The sequence below is a fragment of the Elaeis guineensis genome, chromosome 9 (assembly GCF_000442705.2).
Source record: "Elaeis guineensis isolate ETL-2024a chromosome 9, EG11, whole genome shotgun sequence".
Classification (NCBI taxonomy): Eukaryota; Viridiplantae; Streptophyta; class Magnoliopsida; order Arecales; family Arecaceae; genus Elaeis; species Elaeis guineensis.
The window spans coordinates 1,655,459-1,670,548 of record NC_026001.2 but is presented as its reverse complement, the minus strand read 5'-3'; the positions used below and the strand labels follow the sequence as shown (position 1 = coordinate 1,670,548).

General features: G+C 39.1%; 2 protein-coding genes across 4 annotated transcripts; one reads left to right on the top strand and one right to left on the bottom strand.

Moving 5' to 3' along the window:
- On the bottom strand, window positions 1–8,875 carry LOC105058946 (uncharacterized). 3 transcript variants are annotated; one of them, XM_010942034.4, is made up of 4 exons: window positions 8,685–8,869; window positions 6,363–8,455; window positions 2,055–2,374; window positions 1–528 (listed from the first exon to the last, which is right to left on the bottom strand). In XM_010942034.4, exons 2-4 carry the CDS (start codon window positions 8,369–8,371, stop codon window positions 176–178), a joined length of 2,682 nt encoding a protein of 893 aa, XP_010940336.1. In that variant the 5' UTR covers window positions 8,372–8,455; window positions 8,685–8,869; the 3' UTR covers window positions 1–175. The 3 variants fall into 3 exon arrangements, with proteins under 3 accessions (XP_010940336.1, XP_073099224.1, XP_073099225.1); XM_073243124.1 differs by adding an exon at window positions 734–804 and having other exon boundaries at window positions 213–528; window positions 6,363–8,875; XM_073243123.1 differs by having other exon boundaries at window positions 6,363–8,869.
- A 3,775-nt stretch (window positions 8,876–12,650) lies between these two features.
- LOC105058961 (uncharacterized) lies at window positions 12,651–14,570 on the top strand. Its single transcript, XM_010942055.3, has 4 exons — window positions 12,651–13,061; window positions 13,467–13,577; window positions 13,709–13,789; window positions 13,949–14,570. The coding sequence occupies exons 1-4, from the start codon at window positions 12,810–12,812 to the stop codon at window positions 14,021–14,023; spliced, it is 519 nt and encodes a 172-aa protein (XP_010940357.1). The 5' UTR covers window positions 12,651–12,809; the 3' UTR covers window positions 14,024–14,570.
- The last annotated feature ends 520 nt before the right edge of the window (window positions 14,571–15,090 follow it).

Genomic DNA, 15,090 nt, shown 5'->3' with positions numbered 1-15,090 from the left:
TTACGGGCATGGTTGACCATGGATTTCCACATATCATTCATAAACAAAACATTTCATCACTCTTTCAGTATCTGACCCACAGAGGGAGAACGAAAATAAAGGAAAAAGAGTAAGCAAACCTGTTGGCATATAACCAGTAACCAGTCAAGATTCTACTGGGACAGTGATAACTCTGTCAATCTGCATTCAGTGGGGCATCAGCAATGGCTTCAATATCTTTCTTACTCTTAATTACGCATCTTTTCTTTGTTTCTGGGTCAAGCTTATCCAAGTCTTCTAAAACTGCCATATAACCATATAGGATGTCCTCAACCTTCCGAACCAAGGCTTCTCCAATCTCGCTGCTGCTTTTGTTGGCTGTGATCCGCAAAAGTTCCTGCCTTCCATGATTGCTACCATCAAAGTGCTTGTGAAGTCTTTCTGCTTCTTGCAATCCAGAAAGGGTTGCCTTATACTTTATTAAGAGCACACTCTGGTTGGCAGGTTTTCCACGGCAAACATTCGAAATTCCTGCTCCAAACCCCATCTCTGAAACCACAATAAATAAAAACAAGCATAAAATTACAAATGGTAGCCAGCGAAAACCAAATCTATGTGATCAACATCAGCAATAAATGCATCACCAACAACCAACGGCACATAACATTATGAAAGCAGCAGAGGGTTCTATTTCAGTGGTTGGAAGTAGTTATTAAAAAAATATCAGCATGATAATGCAGGATCCCTGGTCTACCTTTTCTCTCTTGTCAATCACTGCTTTTGGTGCATGGGTGATGACTGACATTAAGGCAAAGCTGACTGAACCTGGTGTTATTAAGATCGAGATCAGGTAATAAATCATATGGTGGGTTTGTTGAATCAGACCATGGATCAGATCGCATATCGCAAGATTTTTATGATTTCTTTAATTTTTAAAAAATATATAAGAAATGTAACAATTGAAATACGAGTCAAATATAGAGTAGATGAATAAAGAATAAAAAGTCATACATACAAGAAGACTGGTCTCCACCAACATAAACCCATATATAGCATGTCTAATAAAACAAATATGGACAGCAAATTTCATAATATGGATAGATCCTAATTTTCCAAGCCAACCCTGATCCAAATATGAGATCCAGATCATTTAAGAACACTTTGATCTGGATCATGAAACAAAAGATTTTAACAATAATGGATGGAGCATCATCCTGCCACTAAATTCAGCTAATATGGATAAGGTAGTTAACCGCTACTTTGATGAAATTCACTTATTTGCACCTGATTCATAATTTCTAAAATACTGACTACCACTTGATACTAATTTAGAAAAAAACCCTCTATCGGCAAAATGAACAAGCAAACAATTAAAGATATAGAGACAAAAAAAAAAAAAAAAAAAAAATCAGAATATCATACTATGCATAGCCATAGGATACCAAGAAACCAGAGAGCAAAAAAGAAAATAACCAATTCCGCACCATTGCAGAACCAATAGCACCTGATAAATAGCAAATTTCACTCGAAAGCTAATGACAACAGAATTCCATTTTAGCCGTAGTCAATAAATTGGCATAACAGCATTAAGCAACTGAGTAAATAATTATTGAACAACATCTCAACAGATTCAACCCTCAGACAGAGAAATAATCAATATCAGCTTTTGCATAACTACCGTAAGCTAGGGGATGTTATCTTAATCTGAAATCTCAGAAATCAAAAGAATCAGGTCAATCAAATTATTACACCCTTTTACACAAAAGCAGAAAAAGAAAAGATCGGAAATATAAAACATGGAAACCTGCATTCTAAAAAGACAGCACACAAGAAATGCAATCTTATTCTCTTAAAGGTAAATAATAGCAACAGTAAGTCATTTCAAATAAAGGTAGAATTATGAAATAATAAACGATAAGAAAATACGCAGTTCACAAATTTTACTACCAGGCTCTATTTTAAGAATGAGCATCTACAGAAAGAGGAATATTTTTATTATTGAAGCCATATTTGAACTAGATTGCCAAAGTTTAATAATATAAATTGAAGCCAAAGGTTTTGATATTTCAACAAACCTCGAAGTCTTTCTTCCATGCCTTCATTGGCCAGAACCTTTGGTTCATAAGTACTGACCTTAATACCAATTGAGCTGTTATGAATAATGACAATTGGAGGCCAAAGAATAAGATCCTCCTTCAGAGCCTTAGCTTCAGCAACAGGTCTGGACTGGTAGAGCCTTGAGTTGTCAGGAGCCACAAGCCAATTCCAGCCCATAAGAAAGCAAAGGGCTTTGTGAAGACCCAAATGCTCTGTTCTCAGGCCCACCTTGAGAGAATGGTAAGTGTGAGTCACTAGGCTGTGTGCATCTCCAAACTCCTTTGACTCCTTTAAGTAGCTGTTAAACACAAGTAATGCAAGCCGGTCAACTATTTATTGATTCTAAGGCATTCTAGAATGTGTCCACAACAACAACAAGTGACAAACTACAATCTTTATGAATGATACAGGAGACTATACGGTCCATGAAATTAGCAATCAGAACTAGTGACATGTTCTTTCCGTAATATGTTGACCATTTTGAATGGCTATATAGCAACATTTATGATGGTCTAATTCAGCTGATCAACTTTAGAACAAGAAATTGAAATTACAATTCAACTCAGAGACCGTCAATTCACCCTATCAACTGTCTAAATGAAACAGAACGTAATCTATAAATCCAAAAAACCACATACATTTATGCACCATATGCAGAAATGCAAATTTGGTCATATGATCAATAACAGAACCAACTTACCCCACCATCATGCACCCCGAAAAATTAGAAGGGGAGAGGAGAGAGAGGGTGGACGAGAAGGGGGGGGGGGGAGTGAGAAAGCTAAACCATGACACCATGAATAACAATGTTTGCATCAAATCTCAACTAGGAGTTATTAACCTCAGCAAAATTTGATTTTTCAGTCATGCCTAGGGGCAAAAATTTTGAATAAATATAGTGAATCTGAATCACCAGGGAAAAGATTGATTTTGGATCACAAAGTATGATGTTTAAAATTTAAGACATAAAATTGATGAACAAAAGAAAGAAGCCTCATCAATACTTTTGGTGTCAGCCAAATCAACAGACTAATTTGAAAGAGTGACTTTGAATACAGAAACAAAATGAATGACTAAATTTCAGAGACCTCAAATATCAGTAGAGAGGAACACAGTACACAAAATCAAATATTTTCCTACAACTTTGCTTGATCATACTGAGATATTAGTATATCGAACCTCATAGATTGTTTCTGAACATGATAAGTTAGCAAGGCTCACAAATAGGCTATTCTAATGCTTGAGTTTTCTTTTTTTCCACCCCTAAAACAGATAATCATAAAACACATCCTCTGTGAAACAGATTCTGTGAAAAACAGGGAAGTCCATTTTTTCATAAAACTCAATCTACAGTAAGGGTTTAAGTCCCACAGGATTGAATTATATCGTTTTTCCATGGAATGAGACACGCCACTATCCCACGACATCCTAATGTTTGGGATAGGGGATGTCCCAAAATATGCTGATTAGGACACTCGGGCATTGGCAGGATGGTCCTGTCCTGATGGGACTTGAGTCCCGACGGCACCCCATCCTGGTATCCTGCGGGATGGCCCGATGGGACTTGAGTCCTTGATTTACAGGTGTCATGAACATGTTTCACAGAAACAGACAAATGCTTTTGTAAAAACTCATTCATTTTCTGTTTTCTGAACCAGAGAAAACCTTGTTAACCAAACGGCACCAAAGGCTACAGACAGGAATCTTAAAAACATACAAAGTGATGCCATTAACTGGAAATTTTTAAGCAGAAACCTATAGTCTATCTTAGAATGAAAATCCATTGAGGTAAAGGAAATGAAATGAGTCAAACACTTGACTTCAGTAATGAAGCATATGTAGCATAACCTTAGTATGGCTATTTTTACCTTTTGGGTGACTTTAAGCTAGCAAAGGCCAAAAATAGAAAATGATTTTCCAATTTCAATACATCTCAGAAAATTATTAGAAAGATGATCCCTATAAGCAGGCTAAGAAAACAATTAAAACGGGCATCTTTCTAGAATGAAATTTCTTTAAGGATAAAAATTTAAAAGATAGTATTTATAAGATTCAGGATAGCAAAAGAGATTACTTACCAAGTCATAAATAGTTTCACTCATGGATGTCTTAAACTGTGTTTCAGGTAAAAAGGATTAGTGATTTCACATGATCAAGTGCATCAACTATCCCAAATCAAAGTTTCTCCAATGAAAACAAGTCACATAGGCCAGAGCGGGTTTTCAGCATCAGATTTTGGTCTGAAAGGCCAAAAGATCAACAGTAAGGTCAGCAGCACTGTCCCAGACCACCCGGTTTTGGGTATACCGAGCCATATCGGGACCTTCAGATCAAGAAACTGGCAAGGCAGGGGCAGAGGGAGAAGAAACAAGATGAAAGAGAGAGAGAGGTGGGGGGGGAGAGAGAGGGCTTTCATCTCCGCCGGCATCTCGAGGAGAGAGGGCTTCGAAGCCCTCTCCCCTCTCCCTCCACCTTTCTTGCTCTCGGCCGCCCTATCCCTCTCTCTTTTCCTCCCTCTCTTTTCGTCTTTTTCCTTCTCCCCCCCCCCACCACCTCCCCCTCCCCGCTGCTCTCTCCTAATCTCTCCCTCCCTTCCCCCCTCTTCCTCCATCCCTCGCTCTCTTTTTTCCTATATCTCATTCTCCCCTTCCCCCTCCCTTGTCGGTTCATGCCAGAATAGCACAGCATAGAACTGTACCATACCACCAGCCTACTGGAACAGATGACAGTTCCATTACTATAGACCCTGTTCAACACTATTATGAAAAAATATTTTGTTTCAGACAAATATGCAAACAATCATGCAGAAATCCAAGAACATAGAAAGCAACAATTATAGCACCAGTTCAAATAGTAAAAGTCATGCAAATAGTAACACAACTGAAGGAATGACCTGAATAAACAAAAGTGCTATCATTAAACCTTTTTTTTAAGGAAAAACGTTTACATCAGATAATTGATGAGAAAGAGACAGATGCAAGCTCCATCAAATTAACAGGAGATCAAGTCCCCTGACTCTCCACTGACATGATGCACAAATCCCTCCAGCAAAAACGGAATAAGATGTCAAATGCACCATCAAAAGCGCTGTGATATTTATCATTGACCTCAATATCTGCCAGCCTTTTACAGACCACTAAGTGATCAACATCTGAACTCCTTAACCAGAAACAAACTAGAAAAATCACTCAGGAGGCAACAACACTCATTGTCCTATGCAAAATCATCATATCTAACGAGCAGCATAATGCATACACCTACGTATTTCATACAGAACAAATAACTGCATTAAAAGTGGCTTTATCAAAAGAAAGAGCAAGTTGTTGCCCATCACTATTGCAGCATATAAAACAGCTTTAGAACTCTATGTACATTTGCTGCATAAACTCTTGCAGTTTAATTAATAATAATTGTTTCTACATGATAATTCAATTTGCAAGCAATAGAGTGCTATCCTGAAACTTCCAGTTGGACCTCTGGCACCTCTCAACAATCAACTTGCATGTCAATTTACTTGTGAGGTGGCAAAAGATAGTAACCAACAATTTATGTCTTACTCGATGATTAGTCAATGAGGGGTCAAAGATATATCTTCCTTCGAAACGAATGACGTGCAGCCACGATGGAAGAGATTGATGGAGTATGGCTGAAAAGATTTATAGAAAATGACAGCTAAGAAAACACGCTAAAGAAGTTATATGATAGTTGAGTTCCAGAAGGTTCGTTGATATGTTTCTTGCAATCCAATTTCCCAATGTAGAATGAATATGACAGTTAACCCTTAAGAAAAATTTTGAACTCTCCCAAGTATTAACTTTAACCAGCAGCCGGCATTAATCATGAAGCAACTAATTGAGAGCCCCAAACTCTGCAAAATACTTTTGAAAGACACAAACATTCCACATTTACCTTATGGGCTTGTAATACTACCAAAAGATATTTATCAAGGAAAATATGCTTTCCAAATCACCATCCTATTAATGGAAGGGCCTTCCTGGATATCTAATAATCCATCTTGGTCCAGTACCAAGAAGCATCTCTTCATGTCGTCTGTGCAACTAGGTAGTTCCATGCATACTGCAAAGATGCAACCCTTATCATTTAAAGCAAGTAATGTTAGTGCATGCTGACCTGATGCAACAACAAAAAAGTATGGATCCTCGTATGCAGGTCATGGAACTAATTGCTGGAGTCAATAGATTGAACGCCAAACAAGTATCTCTGAATCGAAATAGAGGAGAAAGTGTTCAACTTCCATAATGATATCACAGACAAAGAAGACAGACCTGCGACACACACAGCAAAGAAGAGTATTTCCTTGTTCTTGGTATCTTTTTTGTTGGTGTGGGTTCTCATGCAAGGACTTCGAATACTTAAGGAAGGCTTTATGAACCTGCTGCTTAAAATCCTCTGAATCTTCAGGTGGATCAGCCTTTGCAAGGTGAACATCATCATCAGGAACAACACCCTGGGTATTCAGACCACTGTGCCGATTTCCCATACCCTTTTTCCAGTGTTTGTAGGGTCTGAAAATTTCTTGTCTTCTCTCCGAAGAAAATGAATCATGGAATTCTGAAGGGCCTGGCATCAACCGCCTTTTTAAACTCATACCATGGGCTCCATCCACATGAGGAGAAGAATCATCCCACAGCAACTGAGCAGCTGATCTAGACATTCTACGAGAGGTCCTTTTATATGGGGAGTGTTCAAAGGCCATGTTTTTCTTAGGTAGAAACCCTATCCTATCTTCATTAGGCCATATTTCATCACCACCACTTGGTGATTGAATCCTTCTAAAGGCATTTCGATCATTGGAGATAATGCTTCTTGGCTCAATTTCCTTCATATCATTATCCATAGCATATCTTCTTCTGATCATCCTTTCAGATGATAGATCATAAATATCCAGATCACCCATGCGAGAATTTCCTTGTGGAGGGCTCACACCCTGTCTGTACAAATGTAGACAATGGTCAGACAACACAGGACTCATTGGCCTCTCTCTGTATCCCATAGAATCAGCATCTCTCCCTAAAGCACACTGTTCTTCAAATGATGGAAGGTCACATCCTCTTAATGGCTTTGTTCCAAATTCAAGGTGAACACTTCCAGAGCCACCAACATAATCCTCATGAACCTCTTTTAATTCATGATATTTTGGGGCTGCATCTCCATGAAAAGAACGGCGCTGGCCCCAGAAACTGCTCTCACTTATGATCTTCCGAGAAGCATCCAATCCCTCAACCCTTCCTCCTGTGGTATTCAAGAAGGACGAACTTAGTGAGTCTTTATAGCCACCTCGTGTATCCCATGATATCTTTTTGTATATGTCATTTGATGCAAGCAATCCATGATCGCTCCTCTCTCTCTGCCAGAGCTCATTATAACCATAGTCCTGTGGTTCATCCCTGCCAGGTGGACTATGATGGACCTGCCTCACTCGCTCAGTGAGCTGTCCTTGACTGTATCCAATTCTGTCCAAAGGGTCATCCAGAAACTTCTTTACACCACTCCCGACATATCCATCGGACAGCTGATGATGGTGATCACCATACAAGCTTGACAGATCATCCCTTGCAAAGCCAGATGAAGAGGTGCCACCATAAGGCCTGAGCTGCGAGGAAGGCATCAAAGGTGAGGTAAAATCTCTGGTAGTGTAAATCTTCTCCCTCTCTCTCTCTTTATATGGATCACTCATGCGATCACGATAGTGAAGTAACTCATCATCACGGATCCCCATGTTCAGACTGCCGCCACTGCTTCCCATGTTCTCGGACTTCAATGCAGCAGCACGAGCCGGATAGTTTGCATCAGGGGGCAGTGAGAAGTAGCTACGGGAAGACCCATCATTCAAGAAGAGGGATTTCTGAAGCAGCATGCCCTGCCCATTGATCCCCGGCGGGCAAGGCGGTTCTTGGGCACCACTGCCCTGGCGGAGCAAGTCCTTATCTTTGAAGATCCGGGACGGCCTGGAGCCGGCGTTCAGATCTCGGTTCGATTCAGGCGGAATATCCGGCAGAACATAATTGGGTGGGAGTTCGTAGCGCTTGTCCTCGAATGGCGAGGATCGCCTGGCGTGCTGCTTCCCGTAGTTGGAGCGCCTGGAGCCATAGTCCCTCCGCTCGACCGAGCGAGACCGGCGGGGACGAGGAGGAGGGCTCAGGCTGTGGCGCGAGCGACGGGGACGCCAATCGGAGCGGTGGTCCTTGATGTTGGCCTTGGTGGAGCGTTTGGGGGAGACATCTCTGCCGTCTCCTCCTCCTCCACTACCACCTCCAAGCCTTCTTGACCGCATCTCTTACTATAAAGATTAAAAACTACCCAACAAGAAAACTTCTCGTAGAACGGCCAAGATCGATCGCCCAAACAATCGGGCTTTCTTTGGATAGATTACGTGAAAAGAAAAAAAGAAAAAAGGAAAAATCGAACAGAGGAACGAAAATAGGGTTACAGGAGAGGCGATGCGGATCGCAAATAAGCAAAGAGAAAAGTATTTGGAGAGTGCAGTAGCAAAACCCTAACAGCAGATCATGGAGGAGACACCCTAAACCTAACCCTAACACATCCTTTTCTCGGGGCAGAGTGGATGAAAAAGATCAGATTCTGACCTGGGGAAGAGGATTGTGATGCTGAGTTCTGACTCTGCTTTGCTTTCGCATCTCTCTCCACCTCTCGCTGAGCGGCCGGAAGTCGAAACGCTTCCCTCCTGCGTTGAGGCTGATGGTAGCGGCAGGCCGCTCAAATATTACTACTTAGCAATAAGACATTTTTGACATGTGGTTACATAGTCATGGACGCTCTTCAAAAAAAATGGAAATCATTTATCTCCCTTAAATTCAGTAACCCTGTGAATATTTTTTTTTTCTTTTTTGTTATTGCTGTGAATATCCTTTTAAATCCCAACTCCCGACCTGAGCAATGCATTTAAAATCTTATTTCTCCGATCCATTCCAAATTTGATTATAAAATTAATAAAAAATTTCAAACCCATCTTATTTTAAAATTAGTATATCCGCCGGATATCTGAACCTGTCCGCTAAACCTTCGTTCATATTCATATTATCGTGAGAATGAAACATTTTGCGATCAGAAAAGAATCTTTGGGTCAAAAATTTCCAATCCCACGAAATATCATGCTTATACTCTCAAAACTTACCTCAAGGTACTAACTCACATCTCCACAACTCGCACAAAATTCAAACAAAACGAGAAGGTTAAAAAAAAAAATGATCAACCTATGTAAGAAAAAATCTTATTTTTAAATTTTTTTCATCTATTTTTTTTTATTTTTATTGATGTTTTTTTATTTTTATTTTTATTTTTATTTTTTATTTTCAAGAGTCTCAATTGGATAGCAGGATTTGGGCGGTGGCATATTGTGTTGGTATATTTATATGTAGATTAAGATAGTGGTTAGACTATTCAAAAATTTGAAATTCAATTTCACGTGTGCACGAGTATGCCCTTGCACCTTTAAATTATGAAAAAATATTGTAGCCGTAGGAGAGTCAAAAGAATACATGATAAATTTTTAGTTTCAATTTTTTAAAAAGTTGAGTACAAAAATTTAGCTTAAAATTGGAGCCAAGGAGAATACTAACTCAACTAATTGACATCATTCTCAGAGCAAATCGGACCAAAATTTTATAAATAAAATCACCCGCTTCAGTACGATGAATGTGGGTCTAATAAAATTTAACCATATATCATAAGCATAGAAATTGCATACAACTAGAGTGGCAGAGTATTTGTGCTCGTCGTTGTACAATATCTCATTATGTTCACCAATATAAAGAAACACAATTTGATCTTCTCTTTGATGGTTGCTAAATATAATGCTGATTCTCTTCTAGATGGTGCCTGAGACCGCAAAGTTGTCATCCGCTCTCGTTCTTCAGGCCATCTACTCAATTCACTGCATCATCATATGTGAGAAACGCTGGGACCCTACCCCTCGATATGCTGAGAAAAGCTGAACAGCTCATTTTTCTGTGTTGCTTCAAGGGTTGAAATCGTGTTAGAGAAGCAGTGTTGCTGTCGAGCGAGGCCGAAAGAAAAGTCCTGTCATCAAGTTGCCCGTATGATAACACTTTCAAGTCAAAGAAGAGGATGTGTTTTATATATTTTCGACATAACATTCAGCTTGTAAAACACGAATTGATTAGAATGGAGTCCTAAAAGTCCTCTCTCGCTTCTTTCTGTGGTGTCTAATGCATGCGATACATTTGATTTTTGTTCTTTCTATCAAGGAATTCAATGAAAAAACGTCATCATACATGTTACTGGTGCTGGAAATTTTTGAAAATTTCAGTTTTAAAGAGATTTAAATTTTAAAGTCCAACCATATCCCTTTCTTGTTAGTTGTTTCAAAGCCTTGAAACTCTTTGCCTTTTAGTCCCATGTTGAAAATGTAAAAGCAAATTCTCTTGATTTCATAGAAATCCCATCCTTTGAAGTCCAAGGTAGGCTTTGAGGAAATTGGGTTGGTGACCGCACCCGAGGAGATAACCTTGGGTGATTCCTTCTATTGAGTACTAATTATCGGTGGCATCAAGTCCGCTACTGAGCTGATGGACCCGTCCAACCGTGAGTCTGTGAAGCGACGCGTATAAATATGTATATATTGCATATTTTTTCTATTTCGTGCTGCTTCTCAGTTGAATTGGTTTACCAGCTGAGCAATGGATCTATTCCAACTTCCAACCAATAATCATTCCTTCTTTGAGACAAATTGCCAATCTTTTCTAGTTGCCTGGATATCCAGACAAGACTTTTGCAATCATCTAATTTTTCTTTTATATTTTTTTATATAATAATAATTTTGAAAATATAATATTAAAATACAATAATTTCTAGATGTCATACCGCCAACGGAGCATTTTTCTTTGGAAATATGGCAAAAACGTATCAAAATGTTCACGTGAGAATTGAGATCGGGGTCCATGCACAATAATCGAACTTCCAAAGGATAAAGAAGAAAGGACATTTGTTGTCAGCAGCATTAGATGGCGTTCTTGTTAATTTTCGTGCAAAAGAACATTCATGATGTTGCAAAATCAGTATATTAATAAGAAAAATCTGGCTTCATAAGTGCCAAACAGGATGATCCATCTCCAAATTCAGCGACACCCGAAGCTAGACTGGTAGAGTGCTGCTACTCATAACATAAACCAACATTATATCATCTTTGTTAAGGTGAAGACAGAAGTTACAGTCAAAGAGCAATCGAGTTCCGCACGGCTGGAACAAGCTGTCAACATGGTTGTGTTACCTGCTGCTGGCGGGGAATACTCGTGGCTATGCCATCAATGGTCCGGTTGGTGGGTATCGAGTGCGCAAAAGCCACCCATCGAAGCGAGATCATATAGAGAGAGCAGGGAGAAGAAGAGAGACCCGCACAGCATCTTGCTATGGGGTGTCGTTCTTTGCTATTGACATTGCGGAGCTCGGTCCAAATGAATCGTTGTCATAAGGCTCGTTTGATGTGCAAGGTCCTAGAGTGAAAAGAGCAGACTATTGGATGCGAAGAATCCTTTTTCTTCTTGAAGGTAATACGTGATCTTCTTTTTGAAGATAACAGAGCAGGATAATTAATGGCATCAAACGCCGGAATCCTTTAATTTGAGAAATTAATCAAACTCATCATGACTCGCAATTCCTAACGGATACAAAGCCCCCAGACTAAAGTGAACGAGGAATAAAGATTTAACTGGAATATATCAACCCGCGGATTTTCTTACTCTGCTGCATAACAGTGACGATGCCTCCTGGTCATGCAATTGCTTTATGCCGCATGCTATCATTGAGAACAGACATGTGAAGTTCTCACAGAGCAAGCACACATGATGAGAGAGAGGATAAAAAAAGAAACAAGGAAAACCCAAGAGCAGTAACTAGAAAACCTGCAATGGAAGCATACTTGACTTCAACAGCGAGTAGAAATTAAGGTGCGTATGTTAAAAAGTGAGCCGGGAAAGGAGGGAGAGGGAAAACATAAGGAGTCATATCATGTCCGTGTTAGTTAATAGTTATCAAAATTAGCTGGTACATTGCGTCCCTCAGCCTTGTCTTTGCCCCTACGGCTCTCTTTCCCCGAGCAGAGGAGACGACTTTCTTTCTACTCCACATCGAAGCTTCGCCGCTAAGCACCGTTTTCTCATGGACATAGTATCTACCCGGTACTGCTATAGTCCTTCCAACAAAAAAGGTCCGACCACACTCCCATAAAATAAAAAAAATAAAAATAAAAAAAAGGAAAAGAAAAACGTATAGGATTATGATATAAAAGATTGTAAGCATAAGAAAATCTATCACCAAATTCCAAGGGATTTGAATCAGAAGGGAGCCATCATAGGCTCAAGATAGAAACAGATACTGTTCTTACCAACTTAGGATGTAGCCAACGTACCAACATATGAAAATAACCATCTTACCAAATTATTAACTTCTGCTGGGTTACTTACCTAAGTTTTAATTTGATGAGGTTGCAAGACAAGCATGTAAATGCACATGAATAAAATAATGGTTGCTATGTCTCACTTGAAGCATTTTCTTATATATATAATATACACAGAAGAAACTGTCTTGCCTGACACCATTCAAAAGTTTCCTTGCTTGGAAACCCATTCAGCAGGAGAAAAGAAACCAGTCTATATAAAGAGGCAGAAAATAGAGAACGGAAGTTTATAGGATTCTGAAGAAAGGAGAGCTTTGGAACCTTGGAAGAGGTAGAGATGCAGACTCCAATGCAGACATGGGAGCAGCAACAGCAGCACATTCTGCACATCAAGAACCCCAGCCGCAGTTTCAGAGACAGCCCAAGGAAGGAAGAGAAGGAGGAGGAGGAGGCATCAAGGTCGGCTCTCTCTGCATTCCGAGCAAAGGAAGAACAGATTGAGAGGAAGAAATTGGAGGTTAGAGATAAGGTGTTTGTTCAACTGGGCAGGGTGGAAGAAGAAACTAAGCGCTTAGCAGAGATCCGGGAAGTAAGTTGATCAACCAACAAGTTGCAAGATATACCTTTGAAAAATGGTGGCAGTTAAAAATCTAGTATTTAGGTCAAATATATGCCAGCAGGTTTTTCTTCTTTTTGATGTTATAAGTTTGCCAATCAGATCATTACCTTAGATTTTTAAAACAATACAAGGATACAGTTATCTTAGCTACTTCTATCTGTAGTAATGAATCAGATCTGTAGATTTTCTCATATTCTAGTATCAACCACATACAGAATCAACATGCTTATGGCAAGGCTTGAGAAAATGCTTCTGTTCCAAGTTAGTTGGTGAAAAGAGTTCAGATTGTTGATCCAATATCTACCTACAAGAATAATATTTCCAGATTTAAAACCATGATGTAGTCATACTAAAGATCAGTTGAAATTCTGGTAGGAACTTGAATCGATGGCAGATCCGACAGGGAAGGAAGTTGCAGCTATACGCAAAAAAATCGATGCAGTCAACCGCGAACTAAAGCCTCTTGGGCAAAGCTGTCTGAGAAAGGTGGATTACATATTTATAACACGTAGCATGAACTAAAATGACTGATATAATTTATTCCTCAATCCAGATGTTTGTGCACTTATGACCACTGAGCTTCACAAAAGTATGATCTGGATATTTTGTTCATATAGGAAAAGGAGTATAAAGAAGCTCTTGAGGCTTTCAATGAGAAGAACAAGGAGAAGGCTCAGTTAATCAATAAATTAATGGAGGTGATTTTTTTTCCATTTCTCATTAGTAATTTAGTTAACTGTTACTAAAAAGGTAGGAGGTGAACTTTTCATATAGAAAGCAGAATTTGCTCTTTAGAGCCTGTAATAATCTAATTAGCTGTGTTCATTCACTTGTATATATGCTTGATGTCTGAGCAGCTGGTCAGCGAGAGCGAACGACTAAGGATGAAAAAGCTGGAGGAGTTGAGCAAAACAGTAGACTCTCTTCGCTAAGCCAATCTGCTAAGGAGTTGGACCTGTGTGATTCTTATTTCAGATGACTGTAGATTCCTGTGTTGTTCCTGATTGGGACATGAAATGCTTGTTTGCTTTAATTGTTATTTTGCTCTCATTTTGCTGAGTGCCTTCTGCTGATTTGGGTATAGGACTTGCTCTCCACACAGGTCTACAATTGAAAAAGAATAAACAAATTTGTAAAAAAATTGTATTCACGAAAAGATTTCCTTCCCTGTTTTGAAAAACCATAGTCTCCAGATGTGTATTATTACATAATATAGGATCAGCTACCCAAAACTTTTCTCAAGTTTGTATTAATGATCTCAATTCACACTGGCTTCTTCAAAGATATTGCAGGAACAGTTTTGATCTAATAGCCTGTCTGATTTCAAATGCTGTGTCCAACTAATATTCAAGTCCTTCCATAATTTTTTTCCATACGACCTTTCAAAGTATACAATTTCTTAACCATCCTTGAACAGGCCACAGAAAAATGAGTCAGTTGAGTAAATGAAAAATGGAATTTAAGACAAAATAATTAAGTGTAAAACAAATTCAACACATGGCCAGTTGCAGGTGCCTCTAGCTACGTGCAGATGATGATTCAAAACAGCATTTGGAACAAAAGCATAGCCGTAAACATGCACCTCATCTACAGGTCAGTATATGTCCAGTGATACATAGCTTGTTGATGAACTTCCAAGGAGGTTGCACAAAAAGTTGTCATATATATTGTTAACATTGCTTTTTAATGTTACTAATGCACACTTTTTAATTTACTTTTATATATGGTTGAATATCAAAGGGTCAGATGTTGTGGATATGATCGGCAAGGTGGATAGACCTAGGTTCATATCATACCACAAATAAAACATTAATTATGTAATTCTTACGTACATACATAAGTATGCACGTAAGTAACCATGCAGAGAGAGACATTGGTGGTCATGTCCCCTCTATTGTTTTCCAAGTCCATAGTCTCTTCTTCTATTTGAAATAAGTGAATGTATTTCATAGCATTGGATTGTCACCCATATGAACTGAAAGAACAAATTACAGTCACT